At 44.7% G+C, this 19863-nt stretch overlaps 1 protein-coding gene across 1 annotated transcript in view; it reads left to right on the forward strand.

Annotated features, from left to right (window-relative positions):
• Positions 1 to 2000: 2000 nt before the first annotated feature.
• The window catches only part of arhgap5 (Rho GTPase activating protein 5), a 50216-nt gene continuing 32353 nt past the window's right edge, over positions 2001 to 19863 (forward strand). The window contains 3 exon segments of the mRNA XM_022764728.1: positions 2001 to 2220; positions 7383 to 11313; positions 13301 to 13454. Coding sequence (XP_022620449.1) covers positions 7579 to 11313; positions 13301 to 13454 — 3889 coding nt within the window. The 5' untranslated portion in view covers positions 2001 to 2220; positions 7383 to 7578.

A 19863-nucleotide genomic window follows, 5' to 3' on the forward strand; every position in this document is an offset into this window, starting at 1 on the left:
CAAAATATCTGCTGTGAAAAAGCCGATCATATAAATATAAAGCAGATACTTGGACAATAAAGTTTGTTCTGATTCTGAAACAAACAAACAAAGAGTGAATATTTTTAAGGTAACAATAAATTACTAATCAGGAAAAGTGGACGACTGCCTGAAGCCTCAATTAGTCTGTGGTCATTTAATTAACTGCAAATTTATTTGTTCTTTTTTTTTGCATAACTTAAAAAAAACTTTTGTATTGCTCCGCTCTTCCTTCATCAGGTATTCCATATAGAAATATATTATATATGTATTACATAATGCACCTGGACTCTGAACTTCAGCACCAGCTTGTTCAGGAGTCAGGCATTCAAATCTAAGAGCTTTATAATCTTGTGCTCACAGTGTATGTTGCAGGTTTACTATGCAAATTTGTGCTTAATCAAGCTACCACAAACAAATTATAATGACTAATTAATTCATACACAACACGCAGACAGCAGGGGTCAAAAGGCAAAGCGTGTCTATTTGCATAGCTTCTTTCAGCAACATATTCCAAAGAGCTTTTCATAAGACATGAGAGGAATTTAGAAAAGACAGCAATACAAAAAGACACATTTAAGTAAGATTTAAAAGAGTAAAACAAAACAGGAGATAGAAAACAGATAAAATAAAATAAAACACATTAGGGTTTATTTTTGCCCCTCGGCCCCTGGTGGTTTACACTGGCTCTGCATTTAGCAATAAGAAATTTGATGACATGAATTATGTCAAAGTGAACTTGTGGTGGGACTTAGTTATTATTTATTGACAATTTATTCTAAATATTAATCACAATTATCAGATACAGTCGTTATATGACGTCTTTCAGAACAGGTCGGATGTCAGTTGAAAAACTTCAACAAGGTTTGATTACCAACTTGGCAAAGCCGCCACCTGCTAATATAATCTGATTAAATGCAAATTAGTCAGAAAACTTGAGGTACAATATCAGCTATGATGCATCTTCCATCCTCCATGGTGTGGCCACGATCTGTGTCAAAAACTAATAAGACCTGAATTATTGAAATTATATTGAACTCACTTGTTTTAAAAAATTGAAAATATTTTATCAAATTTCTTCCATTTGATATGTTGTATTATTCTATCATAGACATACTGGAAAGGCATTCATTCTTTGATCAATATACCTGAAATTATTATTATTAATCATTGATTGTTTACTGGATGCCTATCATTATTCCCTGAGGCCCAAATTGATGTATTCTTTTCTATTCTTTTCAATTCATATTCTTCATTTTTTTTTCAGTCAGAAACACAAAGATGTTGAGTTCATAGCATGTATTGGAACCACTTTCTTCATTTTGCATTTTTTAATAAATTATTATAAATGATCAATCAGTCATCAAAATTGTTGCCTATCAATTTCCTGTCCATTGGCTAATTGGTTATTGGATGCCTTGGGAAATTATAAAACTGCCATGTACAATGGGGGCCAATAGGGACCAACAACAAATGTTTGCCCCGGGCCCCCTAGAGGAGATTTTCTATTTTAGGTTTATGTTTTAAATTGAATAGAATTTCATATTATTGTTATTATTATTTTTATTATTATTATTATTATTATTGTTATTATTATTATTATTATTATTATTATTGTTGTTGTTGTTATTATCATTATTATATTATGTTATATTATATTATATTATATTACATTATATAGCTCAACTCTGTTAATGCCTTTCTCGTCGTCATGTTATATTTTGCCAATAAAATAAAATAACTTTTACATTTAATGCCTCATAATATGAATATGACCTGGGAGAGAGAGGGAGAGAGAGGGAGACAGAGAGAGGGAGAGAGAGGGAGAGAGAGGGAGGGAGAGAGAGGGAGAGACTGAATGGAAAGGTAGAGCGACATAGATAGAGAGAGTGGGGAGTGAGGAGAGAGAGAGTCGCCATTACTGCCTGGCGGTGCTGCTGAGAGGGGAGGGAGCAGAGAGGCAGGTTTCGGCTTACAACGCATACCACACCAACAACACCAAAATACACTAAAATACAGGCGTACCGTCCGTCTGGGACCACCGGGACCGAACCGTACACTGGACCCGCCTGTGGATCTTGTCGGAGGACTCTAATGACCGCGATCTGTGGATTGTAAAAAGGAGTTTTTTTGCCTTTTAATGTGGGAATGCTTTCTCCTCCTCTCCGTGGTATGTGGATCTGGGAGCGACCATGTTAATAGGTGGGTAAGGGAATGTATTTGTACTGGGATTGGGACTTCATTAGCTTAGCTAGCACTCTTTTCCGTGGGCGAAACCCGGCCACAGGACTGTGCTGTTCTGGGTTAAAAGAAACCGGGGCGGGAATGTGCGTCCAGGCTGTTAAATTATCCCGGGTTGTGATTTTTAAACCGCTTTCTCCCCAGTGTTCGGTGTTGCTAACGCTAGCCAGCTAACTCTCCGTCATCCTCTTGGCATGCTAGGCTAACACAGCTCGGCTAATGTTAGCTAATCGGGATTGGGAAAGGTGGGTTTTTTTCTCTCCTGGAGTATCAGGGCCGAGCCAGACCGAGCCGGGTTTTCATTTCTGTTCCCGGGAGAAATGAATAACCGCCGTGTCAAACCCTGAGGTAGTGATCGTTAGCCGCGGCGCATTGACGCATCAACATTATGTATGTTGGTTTTAATTAAGCCAAACTAAAACTCCCATAACTCGCTCTCATCCTTTGACCGTAGAGTTTGATGTTTTACTGACATCCACCCTTTTCAATGGGGTTTATTACAACGTATTAAATGGGCTCAAATGGAAAACCTTCTTAAATCACTTTAAAGAAAATACGCTGCTTAATAACTGCACTGCCCCAGTTCATAGTGATACCACGGTGATGGCTTTTATCGGTCATTTCGTTAATTTTACGTATTCCGAGCCGTTTGAAGTTGCTGGGTTGCCAGTTTTCAACCTAAACGTCCTGCTAATCGCTAACATGAGCACCGAGGATGGATGAGGGTCATATCCAGGAGTGGCACCGGGCAGATGATTGAAGTTTTCCCGACATTAATGACGGTGTTTGAACCCATAATGTCCCAGCTGTGATGAGGAGTTGTACCCACACTTTTAACTTGTTTGTATGAACTGTGTGTTCAGCAGCAGGTCAGTGGGTTTGTCCTGCTGCTGCGGCTCTGATGGCGTTAGACTCGGACTGCTGCAGCTCCCTTTGCCCTTTTCCCAAACTCTGGTTAAAGGGACAGTCCGGCTTTTATCCGACCCCGGTGGTTCTCCTCCAGCCTTTCAATATTCATGACGCCGCACTCGTATAAAATTTGCTCCATTGTTGAGTTATAGTAGTTGTTAAAAGCACCAATTATTAGTGGAACCCATTTGTGTCGAAAAATAGCAATTAGGTTCTTTGTTGTTTCCACTTAGTACATGCTATTATCTTGTTTTAGTGTCCATAAATCCACAAGGGCTCTGAATGAGTCAGTGGGCCTGTGTGTTTATCATTATCATCAGTCAGTCTGTTCAGGGCTTTTTTTTCAGCCCTTTCTCTTAAATGGACTGTGTTAGAGCAAAGCTGTTGTGATCATCCTCAAATGAAAGTGACATACAACTGAAGGCTGCCTAATTTTTAGATTGCTGCCTCTTTAGTTTTTACATGTGGGAAACTGATGGTAGACATTTGGGAAATAAAGCATGTAGGTTGTAAATGTTGATTTAAGGTAGTTGCTGTTGCCTGCAGACAAAACATTTCCCATCTACATGATGAATAAGTGAATGTTTGACAGATACCTTCCTGTTTGATTGTTGAGCAGAGATGCCCTCATACATCAGAGCTGATAGGTATGGATGTGCACATCTGAAGAGCTTTGCACTGCGTGAAAGACCAGAACAAAAAATGCACATTGGTATTGACATAATGCTAATAGAGGGGGAAATATTCAATACTAGTATCAGCTTCTAGAAACCACACACGGACACCGGTGCTGACAAACGTGAGCGATGGCAGGGCTGATGGTGTCAGTCGCCCTATAAACTGTTCTGACATCATCGGGGAAGTCGGATGAGTGACGCTCGGGTTCAGGTCTGGACCTGACTCGGGAGGAGGTTGGCATAGTTATTTGAATGAGCTTGGATTGTGTTTCAAAACGTGAGGCTCTCTAAAGGAAATCATGTTCCAAGAAGCACCAGCCCACTGCCATTTAATGTAGTTTAGAATGAAAATAATCAGTGTAATCAAAGCTTTATTTTAACTGGTACCTACCAACAATGTGTAGTTAAGCAGTTTATGGTGAATGCAAAAGAATATAGTTCCTTCAGACAATAGAAGGATAGAAGTAAAGATAAAATTATTACTAAGCCACATATAATAAGATGGTCTCATCTCTTATGACACACCTGAAGCAGAATAACGGACTATTTTAGACCAATGCTTTTTTGATTTTGGGAATTTGACACTAACGTTTGTGGAAGTGAAATTATTTTAGTTTCCGTTTCCTGGTTTGTTGCTTTGCATTGTAACTGTAGTTCCTGGGATGAAGAGGTAGCCAACATTTAAAACTGCAATTACACAACTTTGCGCATTGGCAGGTGAAAAATGGTAGTGGCAGGTAATGGTTTAAGAATCTGAAATCCTCCTGGTCAGTATGCTGCAAAAAGCCTCATGATTTATTCTAAGAGTAGAAAGGAGAAGATGTAGTGTTGGGGGGAGTCCATTTTCTCTGGCTGGAGAGCTCACAGTTTGGATTTTGCTCACAAGTTTTGATTCATTGCTGTTGTCTGGAGCCGAAGTCAGAAATTTTCAGGGAAGCATAATGAGTCAGTGGCACCTCATTGAACTTAGATGGGATGCTCTTCTCTGCTGTAGCCATGCTTTGTGATTTAGGCTGGAGAAAAAAAAAGTTTATTTTTACCTAAAAATTGAGGCGAGTGCAGCTGTAAAAGGTTTACCCTCCTTGGCAGCATGTTGCTCTGTGTTTCAGGGCTTAACAGCATTTAGTCATCTCTAAAACCAGCTTGCCAAGTGATACCTTAATCCCCCCCGCAGCCTCACAGTGAATACACTAATCATGATGCACAAGGCTACTTTTAGCCATTAGTGCTGTAGTGTTGTGCTGTTTGCAGTAATAAGACCATCAGCAGCTCCCTGCAGGTGTTTACAGTGTACAGCTACCACTGCTACAGTTCTCCTCTCCATGCATATTAACATTTATTCATCTCATCTCAGGCTGACATTGACCCTGTGTGTTGACAGCAGAGTGAAAACAGACTTTGATATTGGCTGATAAAAATGTAAAACAGATGTTTGGATTTGGGTGACTGATCTTCTCAAACACTGTGGTTTGGATGGGACTCAGGGAGGAATGTGGGGCTGTAATAATCAGTTGGTTAGTCGATCAACAGGAAATTAGTAGATTCTAGATTTTGTAATTGATGGTTTTAGTAAGTTGCCAAGTAAAGATTCCTCATGTTTCCTGATCGCAGCGTCTCAGATGTGTGGAACTGCTCACTTTGGCTTTTACTGTTTGAAATGTGTTTTTTACTTCTTTGGGGGCATTTTGACCTTTATTTTGATAAGTGCAGTGAGCGAGAGAGGGGATGACATAGCAAAGGGCCACAGGTCGGACTCGAACCCACGGCTGCTGCAGTTAGGACTAAGCCTTAAAGGTACGCGCTCCACCGCGCTTGTCTATTGGTTGGACTGAGAACTTAACGTGAACACAACACTTTAACTTCTCCACCTTAGAGCCAGTAATTAATCAATAAATCAGATGATTGGTAGATGAATCAAAAGTGAAATAGTTGTTAGTTTTATACCTTGCTTGCGAGCGTTAGTGTATGAGCACATAAGTTCATAAGCTAAGATGGCCTCGTCCTGCTACGTCAGGTGTGGCTCATGTAACAGCTCAGTAGCTGTTGTAGGGGCTGGTGCTGAGGTTAAACCTGATGGACCTGCTGGTGGCGTTGCTGCCTGACGTCATGTGAACTCATGGGTGTGTTTGAGGGACAAGAAGCTCCTGATTTCAGGTGTCCAAAGGTGTTTGTAGTCCTGTAAATATTGGAATGGGTTTTGTAATGACTTTTATATGTTAGATAATTGGCTGCAGTCACATCCATGTGTCCTCCTTGTTTTGGACTAAATCAAGTCCCATAAGTTTGTTCCTTTTGATGTTTGAACTGAAAAAAAAGTCTTATTTTCTTGCACACCCCGCTCAGGTGACATCATCACCTTGACCTGTGTGAAAAATCAGTCGGGGGAAAACCTCCCCGCTCCGTCTCAGCGGACCGGATTCCTGCTCTGCTGCAGTTTCTCAGGCTCAGCAGGCCGTCGTGCTGCAGCGAGCAGTTCCAGCTCACGCAGGCAAATTCACTGGCTGATTGCCATCGTTCTGTAAAACACAACAATGACTGCAACTCTCTCTGCCGTTATCGGTTATCAGCCTCTAGTTAGGTCATGGTGAGGTTCAGGCTTATTTGACTGTGACAGTCCCAGATAATACTGACTGAAAGGTTGCACAGTCAATCAGATGGAGGCGTTTGCCACATTTCAATTTCTGCCAGCCTGTAATTGCAGAACGTTGTGATTGTCAGGAGTGAAACATTTAATTTCACCAGGTTGTTAATGTTGAAATGACAACGTGGTCGCAAGCGGCAAAACACTTCAGTTCCACAAATAATCAGGAGTGCTAATCAGGATTAATAATCATGACCAGAATGTGGGGCCAAATAAAGACAGGCAGAATAATCAGGATTATACATTTAGCCCTAATCACGTAGCCCTAGGTTGTGCTGATGATGATAACAGATCTGTGAACTGATTTATTTTCTCTGTTTCATTCTCCCAGCGAAGCAAATCATTTCTAGGTCAGTGGCTGTCAAAGGGCTGGAGTTGCATGCCATTTTTATCCTGCCTCGGCACAAATTGGTTGAAAGCACTTCTTTTTCTGTGCGAGGGATAAAGTGACATTGCCGAGCACGGTCCCTTCTCTTATATAAGTTTTACTCTCACACTCCGCAAAAGGCATTTTGATGTTGCATATTTTTAAATCAAATTTCTCAAAAATGCATTTTTTTTGTTTGTTTCATTAGCAGGGCACGTAGCTCCGATCAAAACCCTTTAGTCAGCTTTAACCATGTAGGAGAGATTGTTCTGTCCTGCACAAGTGTGATAATGTGTTCTTTTGTCTAATTTGCTGATAACTATGTAATGCCATATTAACATGTCTGATGTGTTGTTTTAAACCACTAGGCTGTGCACGCATGTACGTACACGTGTGTCCCAGAGGAATATTCTAATTGTATTATTTGTGATAAGGAGACTCTGAGGTGTTCTGAGGACGAATCAGTGCGAACGTGTTTTTGTTTGTTTTGCCTTTATCTTTTCCTAATTGTGAATTCCATGTCTTGCAGGCAGGTGATAGAAGGAGAAGCCGGCTGCTTTCTCCCAGTGTGAAGAAGACCCAGGACAGAGTGGGAGGGGGATTCACCGTGACCAAGGGGAAATCAGGATGAAAGTGCCTCTGTACCACTGATGAGCAGAACTGGAATGATATCTTGACCTTTTTTTCCTGGAAGTGACCAAGTCAGCGATGAGCGGGGGGATATAATGGCCAAGAACAAGGATGCTCGCCCCCCGACATTCGCCGTCAGTGTGGTTGGCCTCTCGGGGACGGAGAAAGAGAAGGGAAATTGTGGCGTGGGCAAGTCCTGCCTGTGCAATCGGTATGTGCGTCCCGATGCGGACAGCTACTACTCGGAGCACACCTCAGTGCTGAGCACAATAGACTTTGGTGGACGTGTGGTTAACAATGACCACTTTCTGTACTGGGGGGACGTGTCCCATCGAGGGGACGACGGGCTGGACTGTAAAATCCAAGTCATTGAGCAAACGGAGTTCATTGACGACCAGACGTTTCTTCCGCATCGGAGCACGAACCTGCAGCCATACACGAAACGGGCGGCGGCGACCAAGCTCCAGTCAGCTGAGAAGCTGATGTACATCTGCACGGACCAGCTGGGCCTCGAGCAGGACTTTGACCAGAAGCAGATGCCTGATGGGAAGCTGAACATCGACGGCTTCGTGCTCTGCATTGATGTGAGCAAGGGTTGCAACAGGAAGTTTGATGACCAAATGAAGTTTGTCAACAGCCTCTACTCTCAAACCGTCAAGTCGAAGAAGCCCATCGTCGTCGCCGCCACAAAATGTGACGAGTGCGTGGACCAGCACCTGAGGGACCTGCAGGCCTTCGTCGCCAGCAAGAAGAACCTGCTGCTCATCGAGACGTCGGCGCGCTCCAACGTCAATGTGGAGATCTGCTTCAACTCGCTCATCCAGCAGCTGGACAAAACAAGGGGGAAACCAAAAACTGTGCCATATCTGGAGGCCTATAAAATCCAACGGCAGCTCGTTGCCTCGGTAACAGATAGATTTGACAAACTGATGGTGCACACGGTGAGAGATTACCATACCACGTGGAAAACGGTGATCAATAATATGAAGGGCCAACCCGACTACGATGAGTTCATCACCTTGGAGGGCTCCAGGAAGGCACGCAGCATATTCACAAAGCACATTGCACAACTGAAACAGGAGCACATTAAGAGGAGGAGGGAGGAGTACCTGACCACATTACCCAAAACCCTTAACAACATCCTCAACAACCTGGAGGAGGTCGAACACCTCACCTGGCCCGAGGCGCAGAGTGTGATCCGGAACCGGCCTGATTTCCAGTACTGGTTTGTGGTTCTGGAACAGACGCCATGGGATGAGACGGACCACATCGACAACAGCGACCGCAGGATACCCTTTGACCTGCTCGACACGCCGGACGGTGAGAGGATCTACCGGAACCACGTCCAGCACCTGCTGTCAGAGAAGAGACGGGTGGAGATGAAGGAGAGGTTCAAGAGGACGCTGGAGAGGGTTCACTTTATCAGCCCGGGGCAGCCGTGGGAGGAAGTAATGTGTTTCGTCATGGAGGACGAGGCCTACAAGTACATCACAGAATCAGATAGGAGGGATGTTTACTGTAGACACCAGCAGGAAATAGTTGAAAGGGCCAAAGAGGATTTTCAGGAAATGCTTTTTGAGCACGCTGAGCTGTTCTATGACTTGGATCTGAACGCCACCCCCAGCTGCGACAAGATGAGCGAAATCCACAGTGTGCTGAACGAGGAGCCCAGATACAGAGCGCTGCAGAAACTCGCCCCAGACAGAGAGTCTCTCCTCCTTAAACACATCGGGTTTGTTTACCACCCCACCAAGGAGACGTGCCTGAGCGGGCAGAACTGTGTGGATCTGAAAGTGGAGCAGGTTCTGGCAAACAGGCTGGTGCAGCTCGACCATGGACGCTCTAATCTCTACTATAACAGTGCCAACATCGATAAGATCAACCTCTGCCTCCTGGGAAGGGAGGGTCTCTCACAGGAACTAGCCAATGAGATCCGAGCTCAGTCCACAGACGACGAGTACACCCTCGACGGGAAAATCTATGAGCTGGAGCTTCTTCCCGTGGATGTCAACTCCACGCTGCTCTTCAGCCACACGTGGGTCAATACGTTCAAGCCGCACGGCTGCTTCTGTGTGTTCAACTCCATAGAGTCTCTCAACTGTATTGGAGACTGCATAGGCAGGATCAGAGCGGAGATAGCACAGAGCAGGAGAGACAGATTTGCTCAGCCGCTGCCGTTCATTCTCATCCTGGCAAATCAGAGGGACAGTGTTTGCAAAAACATCCCCATCCTGAGGCACCAGGGCCAACAGTTGGCTAACAAGCTGCAGTGCACCTTCGTCGACATCCCCTCTGGGGCCTTCCCACGTAAATTCACAGAGTTCCAAATTAAGCAGGGTCTCCGAGCTGTGCTGGAAGGGCTGAAGCATAACTTTGATGTCTTGGCCCCGCTGCCTTCTATAAAAGACATGTCAGAGACAGACCTGAGGATAGTCATGTGTGCTATGTGCTGGGATCCTTTCAGCGTCGACCTCATCCTCTCACCTTTCCTGGACTCGCACTGCTGCAGCGCGGGGCAGCCGGGTCAGAGCAACACGCTGATACTGGACAAGATCATCGGCGACAGCAGGAGGAGGATCCAGGTCACCGTCCTCTCCTATCACTCCGCGATCGGCGTCCGCAAAGACGAGCTGGTGCACGGCTACATTTTGGTCTACTCTGCCAAACGCAAGGCGTCCATGGCGACGCTGCGGGCGTTCTTGGCCGAAGTCCAGGACGTGATCCCCGTCCAGATGGTGGCAATCACAGACAGCCAGGCAGACTTCTTTGAGAATGACGCCATCAAGGAGCTGATGACGGAGGGGGAGCACATTGCCACAGAGATTGCGGCCAAGTTCACAGCCCTGTACTCTCTGTCACAGTATCATCGGCAGACCGAGGTCTTCACGCCATTCTTCAACGAGGTGCTGGAGAAGAAGCCGAGCATCGAGAGCTCCTTCCTGTTTGACAGCTCGTCACGCGAGTGCACCACTGGTGCCAGTGAAGATGTCTTCCCTACCTCGCCCCACAGCCATTCCCCGGCCTACAACACTTATTATCCAGAATCTGACGACGACAATGAAGCCCCTCCCCCTTACAGTCCAATAGGTGATGACGTCCAGCTCCTCCCCACGCCAAGTGAGCGGGCCAAGTACCGCATCGACCTAGAGGGGAACGAGTATCCCGTCCATAGCACACCTGTGGGAGACCATGAACGCAACCACAAAGTGCCTCCACCTGTGCGGCCCAAACCTGTTCTCCCCAAGCCCAACGTCAAAAAGCTGGACCCCAACCTGCTCAAAACCATCGAGGCCGGCATGAGGAGTAACCGCAGGATGCCGCGCGGCACAATGACGCACAGCGAGGATGTGGAGGCATCGGACAACTATGCAGACCCTGTGGACACCTTGCTCAGGTCCAGGGGCTTCCACAACGACGACATATACGCCGTGCCCGAGGACACGCACAGCCGTCTGGTCAAAATAAGAAACTCCTTCGGCGGGTTACATGGTCTCCACGGAGGAGGAGAGGAAGAGAACGGGTTCGACCGAAAGTCTCAGACCGGACGGCGGCCGTCAAAATACAAACACCGTTCAAAGATCCTCTTCAGTAAGACGAAGGCCTACCAAAGACGATTCCACTCCGACAGCGACGGCGAGGAGTCTGGCCCTGCCACGCAGAAAAAGAAAAAGGGAAGAGCCCACCGGGGCAGCGAGGAGGACCCGCTGCTGTCCCCCGCCGACCCCTGGAAGGGCGGGATAGATAACCCTGCTATCACCTCCGACCCTGAGCAGGAGGACAAGAAGATGAAGAAGAAGAAGACGCCTAAAACACCAAAGGAACCAAAGAAGGTGAGTCTCATCTCTCATGAATGTTGAATTGAACAGGATGATCTTTATAAATCAGCAAAAATATGGTTCTCTCCAAGACACTGAGCCAAAGCCTGCGTGTGTGTTTTTATTTAGAGGGAGTGAAAGAGCTTCAGTGCTTTAAATATGAGCGAGAGAGTGAAAGACTGGGGGGGGGGGTACGAGCTCATTTCTGCTCTTTACATCCCCAGGACTTGTGGTGAGAATAAACTAATTTGATAATTGATTGATCGGCCCCACTGCTGAAATGGTTTATGAGCCTCCCCACCTTACAAGCCCCAGAGAACCAATAAAAAAAAGCTTGATAAAGACAGTGAAAGACAGTGGAGCTCTGTGTGTATAATCTCAGATCAGAGCTGCATCTGTGATAAGATGTCTGCTTATCCCTCCTCCTCATCCTGTCTGAAGGCTTGTCTGAGCCGGGCCTGTATAAACACGTGCATGTGTTTCATGCAGAGACAAACACTGTGTACACACACGCTCGCCTGTAAACACACACACGTGTACAAGTGAAGAAACACGCAGATCAAACAGCCATGTTGGAAACCAAGGTAAAAGCACACATTAGCATACAGAGCACGTACACGCCCACACACGAGTACACTCACGCAGCCATGAACGAATTCCTCACAAAAGACTCGCAGGTTCCTCCTCGTTACAGATTCATTATAGACCGAGAAATAATAAAGTTATATAGAAAATAAACTTCCTCCATGTTCAGACTCGGTCAGAGTCAAAATGGATCCTCAATATTTTGCCTCCTTTGCCATTTTATGAAGTCGAGTTGAGCGTTGTTAACACGGACTTGTATTAAATTCAAACATGAAGCAGCAACATCTGCTTTAGATTAAAAATGTTTGTAGTCACTTCAGAAATATAATACACACACAGAACACCAGGCTGTTGGCAGAAATAATCACAGCATGACTTATTTGTCAGTTTCCTGCAGCCCGGGCACAAACACACAATTGGACTTTGACAAACGCACACGTGCACACGAGCGAGTGCGCTGACACCAAACAGATAATGTGTGCAAATCAGTAGAGAAACGGCCGCCGGTGCTGCAGGGCGTCATGAATGCAGGGCATTATTGGAACATACAAACCGTCTTTGATAATCAGAGAGGAGAGCGATCGGAGAACCAGAAGGTACAAAATGGAAGGTGTTTAGTCGCCGCCCCGGCCAATTAGAGGAGCCCGAACCGCTGTAGGCATGACAACACTTTGAAGAGCAGAGGAGTGTGGGAAATCAAAGCGACCTCAGCTCCTCGTTACTCGTCCCAGCTTCGTTCTCCAAGAACGGTTTTGTCTGTTGTTGTCTTCTTTCTTTTTGTCTTCCTCCACCTGAACCTCCCTTCGCTCTCTCCCTCTCTCTTGCTTCATCCCACTAACTTTCTCTCTGATCTATTCCCTGATTGCCCTCCTCCTCCTCCTCCTCCTCTTCTTCTTCTTCTTCTCCTCTGATATGTTCTGCCTCCTCTTCACCCTCTCTCCTCTCCCTCATGTCTTTCCCTCAATTCCCTCTTCTTTCGTTCCATTTCCATGTTCTCTCTCTCTCTTTAAAACTTAATTTTCCTTCCCTTCCTCCTGTCTGCCTTTTTCTCGACCCTCATCCCTCCTTACTCCTGTCTCTCCTCCATCATCTCATTTGGCCTCTTTCCTCTTTTCCTGTTGCTTAATCTTTTATTTAAACTCGCTATTTCCTTTTTTCTTTCATTTTACTTCCCTTTTCCTTCTTGCTCACTCTTCCCTCTTTATTTCCTCTTTTTCCCTCCCTTCTTCCCCCTTCCCCCTCTCCTTTTGTTCACCCCTCCCTGTCTGTTCTCTTTTTGTTTTGTTATCTCTTCCTCATTTCCATCTGTCCATCCTTCCGGCCCTTTCCTTCTTTTGCAATCACTTTCCTCCCCCTTTGTTGGTTCTCACCATCTCACCTCATCCCTCTTCTTTATTCTCTCATCCCCACCTCACAGCCGAAATCCTCCAAGCCCCCCAAGCCTCTGTACCCCCCCACCCGGAGAACCTGGGAGAGCAACTACTTCGGTGTTCCCCTGCAGAACCTGGTGACCCTGGATCGACCCATCCCCCTCTTTATTGAGAAATGCGTGGACTACATTGAGCGCACAGGTGAGTCACGTCTCTCTTACATCCCACTCTGTTGTTTTGCTTCCTTTTGTCTGTGTTTGTTCCCTCTGCCGGGGCGTTCAGGTGCAGCCAGGCTGGCTGGGATTCTCTAACTGTTTCAAGGTACCGCTGGTTTGTTTTTTGATGCAAATGCTTTGTGATTGTTTGCCTCTCGTGTCCGTCCAAATGAGTGAGTGAGAGAAGAAAAGGGAGGATGGTGGGGTGATTTAAGGTGGGAGGAATTTAAATTGTAAGGAGAGTCACCTGCTGAATGTGTATTGTCTGCTCTGTCAGACTGCCAGTCAGCACTAGTCGATTTCTGTTCGATGAGCTCTGTTGGCGCGGCGTTTGCTGGAACGACTTCAGAATCAGACCACGATCAAAACGCTGATTAAGGAGATGAAAGAAGAGGGATTTACACAAGTACGTGCCGTCCATTAATGAACTGTCCACAAGGAAGGAGAACAGAAAACGAGATGGTACCCCGTTAGAAACCCTGCAGATGGTCACTGCTGGAGGGTTTTTGGACGTTTATTGATGCTGAAAGTTAAAAATTATGTAAAAAAAAAAAACTGTCAGCGCAGCAAAATGCCAAAATATTCTGTGGCTCCAGATTCTTGAAAATTGAGGATTTGCTGCTTTTAGTTGTTTTGTATGATTGTATGTTGAATGTCTTTGGGTTTTGGACTGTTGGTCACTTTGTCCCCCAACCCCCCAAGAATATCATATCCAGATATTTGGGCTTGACAGTATTGAGGTATTCAGTTTTGGATATCACCCAAGCTTCATATTTTCACTATTTATTTTTTTATATATTGTGGATAAAATGATTGATCAATCGAATCTCAGCTTCCTGTCATACCATTACTCTTTCCCACCAGCCAGCCTGAAGGTCAAAGGTCGAAGGTTGCTCCTTCAAATCCCCAGAACACTGAGGAAAACTGGAGACAAAACCTTTAAAAGTTAAAACCCTTGGCCCATCAGGAGCACTTTGCTTGATGTTTACAGTGGTTGGAAATCCTAAAACGTCTGTGGTGCCGCCCTTGAGCAAGGCGCATCTCCCCATCACCTCCTTTGACGTTGCATCAGAGGAGCAGACGCACTCAGAGAACTTATTCTGGATTAAAAAAAAGTTTTAAAATGAGATGGCTGGCCCCCAGGGACGCAGCCCCCCCCTCCCCAACAGTGCATGCTGGGTATGTGTTTGGCTTTCTTCCCAGCTGTCGTAAAGACAGCCTCTCCCACACTGAGAGATTCCTCAGTGAAGTCACGGATCAGATATTTAAACTGTGTGCTGGAGTCTCTGAGCATTTTAAAGGTGGGATTCAAACCTGTGTCCCATACACTCAGTAAACCCGAGCTATCAACCCAGAGTGACTGTTCTTCCTCCTGACCGCGGAAATCAATATTTCAGACATTTTCAATATGTGATGAGTGTGTTGCATAACGTATTTACACGTGGTCCAGCACTCGTTTCCATGTTTAGAGCCTCAGAATGAGCGCTAAGTAACCCCCCCCCACCCCCCCGATGACATCAAGTTTCCTGTTGCTGGTGTGTGTTTGTGTGTTCAGGGGGGGGTGTTCAGGCTCAGGCTCAGCTTCCTGGACCTGGATCCTGGATCAGTTCTAGTGTCTGTGGAAGTAAGAGAATGAATCTTTATGCTTTTGCGATGTTGTTTTGAGGACATTTGTTTTGTAACTGAACCCGCTGCAGCTAAATGAATGTAGGACCATGTCTTATCACTTTACTCCCTCCTCCTCCTCCTCCTCCTCCTCCATCTGAAGCCATATGTATGTAGATGCATGTACATCAAGAGGAGCTATTTCCTGTCTTCCCACCTGAGTGTTCGGTTCTGTTTTGAAGGTAGCGCTCGTGTCTGAGCTCTTCTCGTTCTGGGGCTGTTAATTCCTGTCCTGAAAATCCCTTCCGAATATGTTTTGATATTCAGCTGAATCTACATGAGCCCATTGGTGGCTGCCAACCAAATTTAGGATTAATCCCAGCGCTGCATGTGTGCGGATGTGTGTGTGTGTGTGCGTGCGGGCGCCTGCCAGTTGACAGCAGTGTATCGGAGATTTCATGGCCAGTGCCGTGAAACCCTCTAAGTCCAGACGGTCTGTTGGGTGGATTTAACAGCTTTTCCCCTCCTTCTTTTTCTGGAATATCATTTCTCAGCAGATGCAGGGAGAACATCTCGGTGCTGTTTTTAAAGCCTGCTTTTGTGTGAGGTGTTTCATATCCAGACAGGTGAAGAGTTTTTGCGACTTTCAGGTCGTTTCCTTGTCGTGACGCACGCGGAAACTTTGATCGTCTTCACGCTCAGCCTGTTTGCTTTGGTGGGGGTTTAACCTGTTTGTACAACGTACTGTATGTTGTGGCTCAGGGTGGGGTCGTCCTGTGGACAGTTGTGTGTGTTGGAGTGATAGCTCAGTGTTACAGAGGCTCTGAGGTCCACCCTGCTAATGTCTGTGCTAAATTAAGATACTGCATCTCTGCTGTGGCTGACCTCTGAGCAGGGGAGAAGGAAAAGCAACTCTCCCAGTGGGAATCATTAAAACATCTCTATTATATTGTGTTATTGTTGTTTCTCCACTCGACGCCAGGCGCTTGTCACATTTATGAGGGTGAAAGTCATAATGTTAAAGCACTCCTCCTAATTTAACAGTGTTTCCTCCTCTGGAAAACTCACAGGGAGGTGTTTGTTTTATTTCTGGCTTTGAGAGCGACACCTACAGAAACTTCAAGGAAAATGATTCCACAGTACCACCCATACTGTTTGATTGACAGGTTCGATCTGAGAGGTGCAGAGAAGAGAAGACCTCTCTCTGATGCAGGGTCGGGTTTCCAACCTCAGTATTTTCTGAAGTAGAAAACAAAATGATTTGAAAGTCGGCATCAAATGGTCCAGACATGTTGCTCGTCTTGTTTACACATTCCTCCATTAGATACTTCCTGATTTATATCAAAGTTTTGTTTGGCAGCTTTCTTGCCCGTCTCTGTTTGTAGACAGTTCTAGAAGGTTGGTGTCTTTTTGGTTGAAAAAGTATGTTTTGGAATAACTTTGTATTTCCCAAAGTAAATGATTGAGTTAACGGACACTAATTTTGATAATTGATGATTCATTTAAGTTTATTGAGCAAAGATTTTCAACTTTTTCTCAGGTTCTATTTCAGATGTGAAAATGTGCTGCTTTTCCTTATCTTAATGATTTTAAGTGAAATGATTTTGGCTTCGGGCTCCTGGTTTGACAGAACAACCTCCTGGAAGACATTTGATGGTTATGTGTCTTTTCAGTTCTGGACATTTTTTTTTTTAAATCATATTTTTTGTGGCTTGTTATGCCTTTATTGATAGCACAGTAGAGAGAGACAGGAGATGGGGAGGCAGAGAGAGGGGGAATGACATGCAGTAAAGGGCCGTCCGATGCGGGATTCAAAGGTCAGCTGCAGCGAGGACTGTAGCCTCTACATATAAGCGCCTGCTGAACCCACTGCGCCACTCAACGCCCCATAGTTCTGGACATTTTATAGACTAAACTACAAAGGAAAAGAATAGGGCTGCAGTGACCATTGTTTTCATCTGTAAAGAATCAGCAGATGATGTGTCGGTTCCTTGTTTGGTCTGTAACACGTCAGAAAACGGTGAAAAACGCTCTTCAGTATTTCCCAGAGACAGACGTGACATATTGTTGCTTGTTTTGAAACTCAAAAAAATCAAAGACAATCAATTTACCATAGCAGAAAGAGTGTAATAGATGAATCAGCTCTTTGTTTGACAACAGAAAATGAACCGTAGTCGGTCACCGTTTGAGTTTGTGGTGTTGGTGAGGAGCAGTAATCTCTGGGAGGCCAGACTGCCGCTTGGTTGAGTTTAACCACATGTAATAAGCTGCCAGCTGAGAGGCGCAGAGACAGAGAGCTGATGATAGCTATTTGTGGTGCCTGTGGTTTCAGACCAGAAAGTGTGAGAGAGGAAAAACTGTGACTTTATGAGTATTTGCGAGATGAAAGTGTGTGTGAGACGGAGCGTGGCTGTAAATGTGACGGCGTGTGTGGAGATGTGAAACTGTGATTCTGCGTGTGACCTTTTATTTGGTGGCTTTGTGTAAGTGATAAGACCGTGTCATGTGATTTGTACATCCACTCCTTCCACTCTGGTAGATTTAATGCACATCTCAAACTTTTTCTGGGGTTTTAATGGTGAAAACTCAACACGACATTTTCCAGGAATCATCTTAATTAAGTTTCCACCTGTGTCAAGAGTTTGGCGTTAAGAACAGAACTGTTAAAGAAACTCTGAGATAAAACGCCTTCATTAAATAAGGGTGATGTTTGTTCTGTGCTCTCTGCCTCTGTGTTTCCTGTAGGAGAGATCTGCTTGTTATCAGTTTTAATGTGCTCCAGTCACCACGTTCCAATAATAATACAACCAAGAGACTTCCCAAGGGTCTCCAGGCCCTTACAGGTTTGTTGATTTAAGGAAAATGAACCAAAGCCTTCAAGGTTTCTGGAAAGGAACGGGTGACCTTGAAAGCAGTGTTGTAAATTAAAACTGAACGCCCGTATTCGACAGCATACCTCAGCTGTGTCTGAGCTTCAGATCCAGAGAATCCCAGGTGTTTCCACTGGACCTTTTGTCTTGAGTGAAGCTCACACATCCATATTGTGTTCTTCTGTTTTATCCTAGAAAGAGACAGTTTCAATCTGTTGGACTGAACAATATCCAAAATGTACTATCTCAATACAGTCCAGGCCCAATATTCAGATATACGTGTTATTATTATGTTTCAGGTATAAGCAATGCTGCCACTAAACAGCAGTTCAAGGTTTTATTTGCAGTGAGCACAGCAGTGAACTGAGGGTCGACTCAGCAGCAGGGCAGATGGAAATATCATATTATTGAATATCAGCCCGAGCCTAAAATCTGCTGTGGATTTAATTACAAAAGAAGAAAAACATTAACCTTGAATTTGGCAGCTGATGTGATGCTAACTTTACGAAGCTCAGTGTTTCTAGCTGTGTCTCTGGACTGTAGATGACAGTAGAATCACCTTCAGGATCTTTTTATCCAACCAACCACGTGTGCTTCCATCCCTCTTACTATAGTCATGGACTCCTGGTGAGATACTGAGGTATGCACCAGAAAGTATGTCAGCACTTCCTCAAAATACTTAGGGCCATAAAATATCTTCACATGACGGAGGCTGATCCAGAACTGGGAACAGGTTAAAGTCTGGATTACCTGCACAAAGTAATTTCTTTTGTTGTTATCAAGGTATAAACATGTGCTCAGAAAAGGAACATTATGCAGAGGCAGCTGTTTGAAGTGATGGATTTGGCTTTGTTGAGCCCAGACAGATGGGGAACTGGAAACGATGGAAACTCCAACTTCATTGGAATGAGGTTTTGTGGCATTTGTTTGCTCCTCTTTTAGACGTACAGGTTTTACTCCACTGAACCTGAAAGTCAAGAACCAAATCTTTTACAATACAGCTGCATCACTGCTGAATTTTATTTTAAGAAAACATTCACTAACTAAATTTCTGTATTTCGATATAGTTACCAATACCTTGACTTTGATGCAGAGTCTTAATGATACTTCTTTCAATACAAATTACAGAACATATTATTGCACAAATTTTAATTTTAATTAAGTTTTATTTTGAAGCTCGGTCTCTTTACACACTAACAGGAAATAAACAGCCAATCACCAGCAATATTAGCTCTCGGTCTAAGCATGCTGCATGCTGATTGGCTCACTGACGATGATGAAAGTTAAAATAGCTAATTTAGTTAATATATTAAATAGTTAGTATATTAAATAGTATCAAACCAACACAGTCGCTCCATGAAAGAATCAAAGTTCGATACCCAGTCCTACTTTCAGGCATTTTTTATGGATGGGCCTCATGAACATGTGTGAGCCTCACGTGCATAAACATATGTGCTTGTATTTTCATAGGGTAGCAGTGACTGTATGCACCTGAATGTGTGTCAGCTTAAGTCAGAATTATTGCATCAGAAGGAGAGTTTGTGTGAGTGGCCTTTAGAGCGCACTGATAGGTCCTGACCTTACATTTCTCCAAAATGCAGCAGTCAGGGGATCAGGCTTTCAGACGGCCACGGGTTTACCCACTCGCACAAGGTCGAGCGCAAATCTCTTCTCTGTATTTTCAACATTAAGCTCTTACAGTTATCCGTAACGACATACAGAGAGCTCAGCGACAGGAAAAAAAACTCCAATTTCTACAAGCATCCAATAGTAAGAAGGTGAAGGGTCAGAGCTGCAGAGACCTGATAATACTCAGAGAGGGAAGTGATGTGGAAAAGAAATGAAAGCCAGGAAAAGCTACAGAAGGAGCTGAAAGGGTTTTTTAAAAAGAGAAATGAGAATGAATGTGGAGAGAAGGTG

This window comes from Seriola dumerili, unplaced genomic scaffold (assembly GCF_002260705.1).
Source record: "Seriola dumerili isolate Sdu_G_001 unplaced genomic scaffold, Sdu_1.0 BDQW01000565.1, whole genome shotgun sequence".
Lineage (NCBI taxonomy): Eukaryota > Metazoa > Chordata > Actinopteri > Carangiformes > Carangidae > Seriola > Seriola dumerili.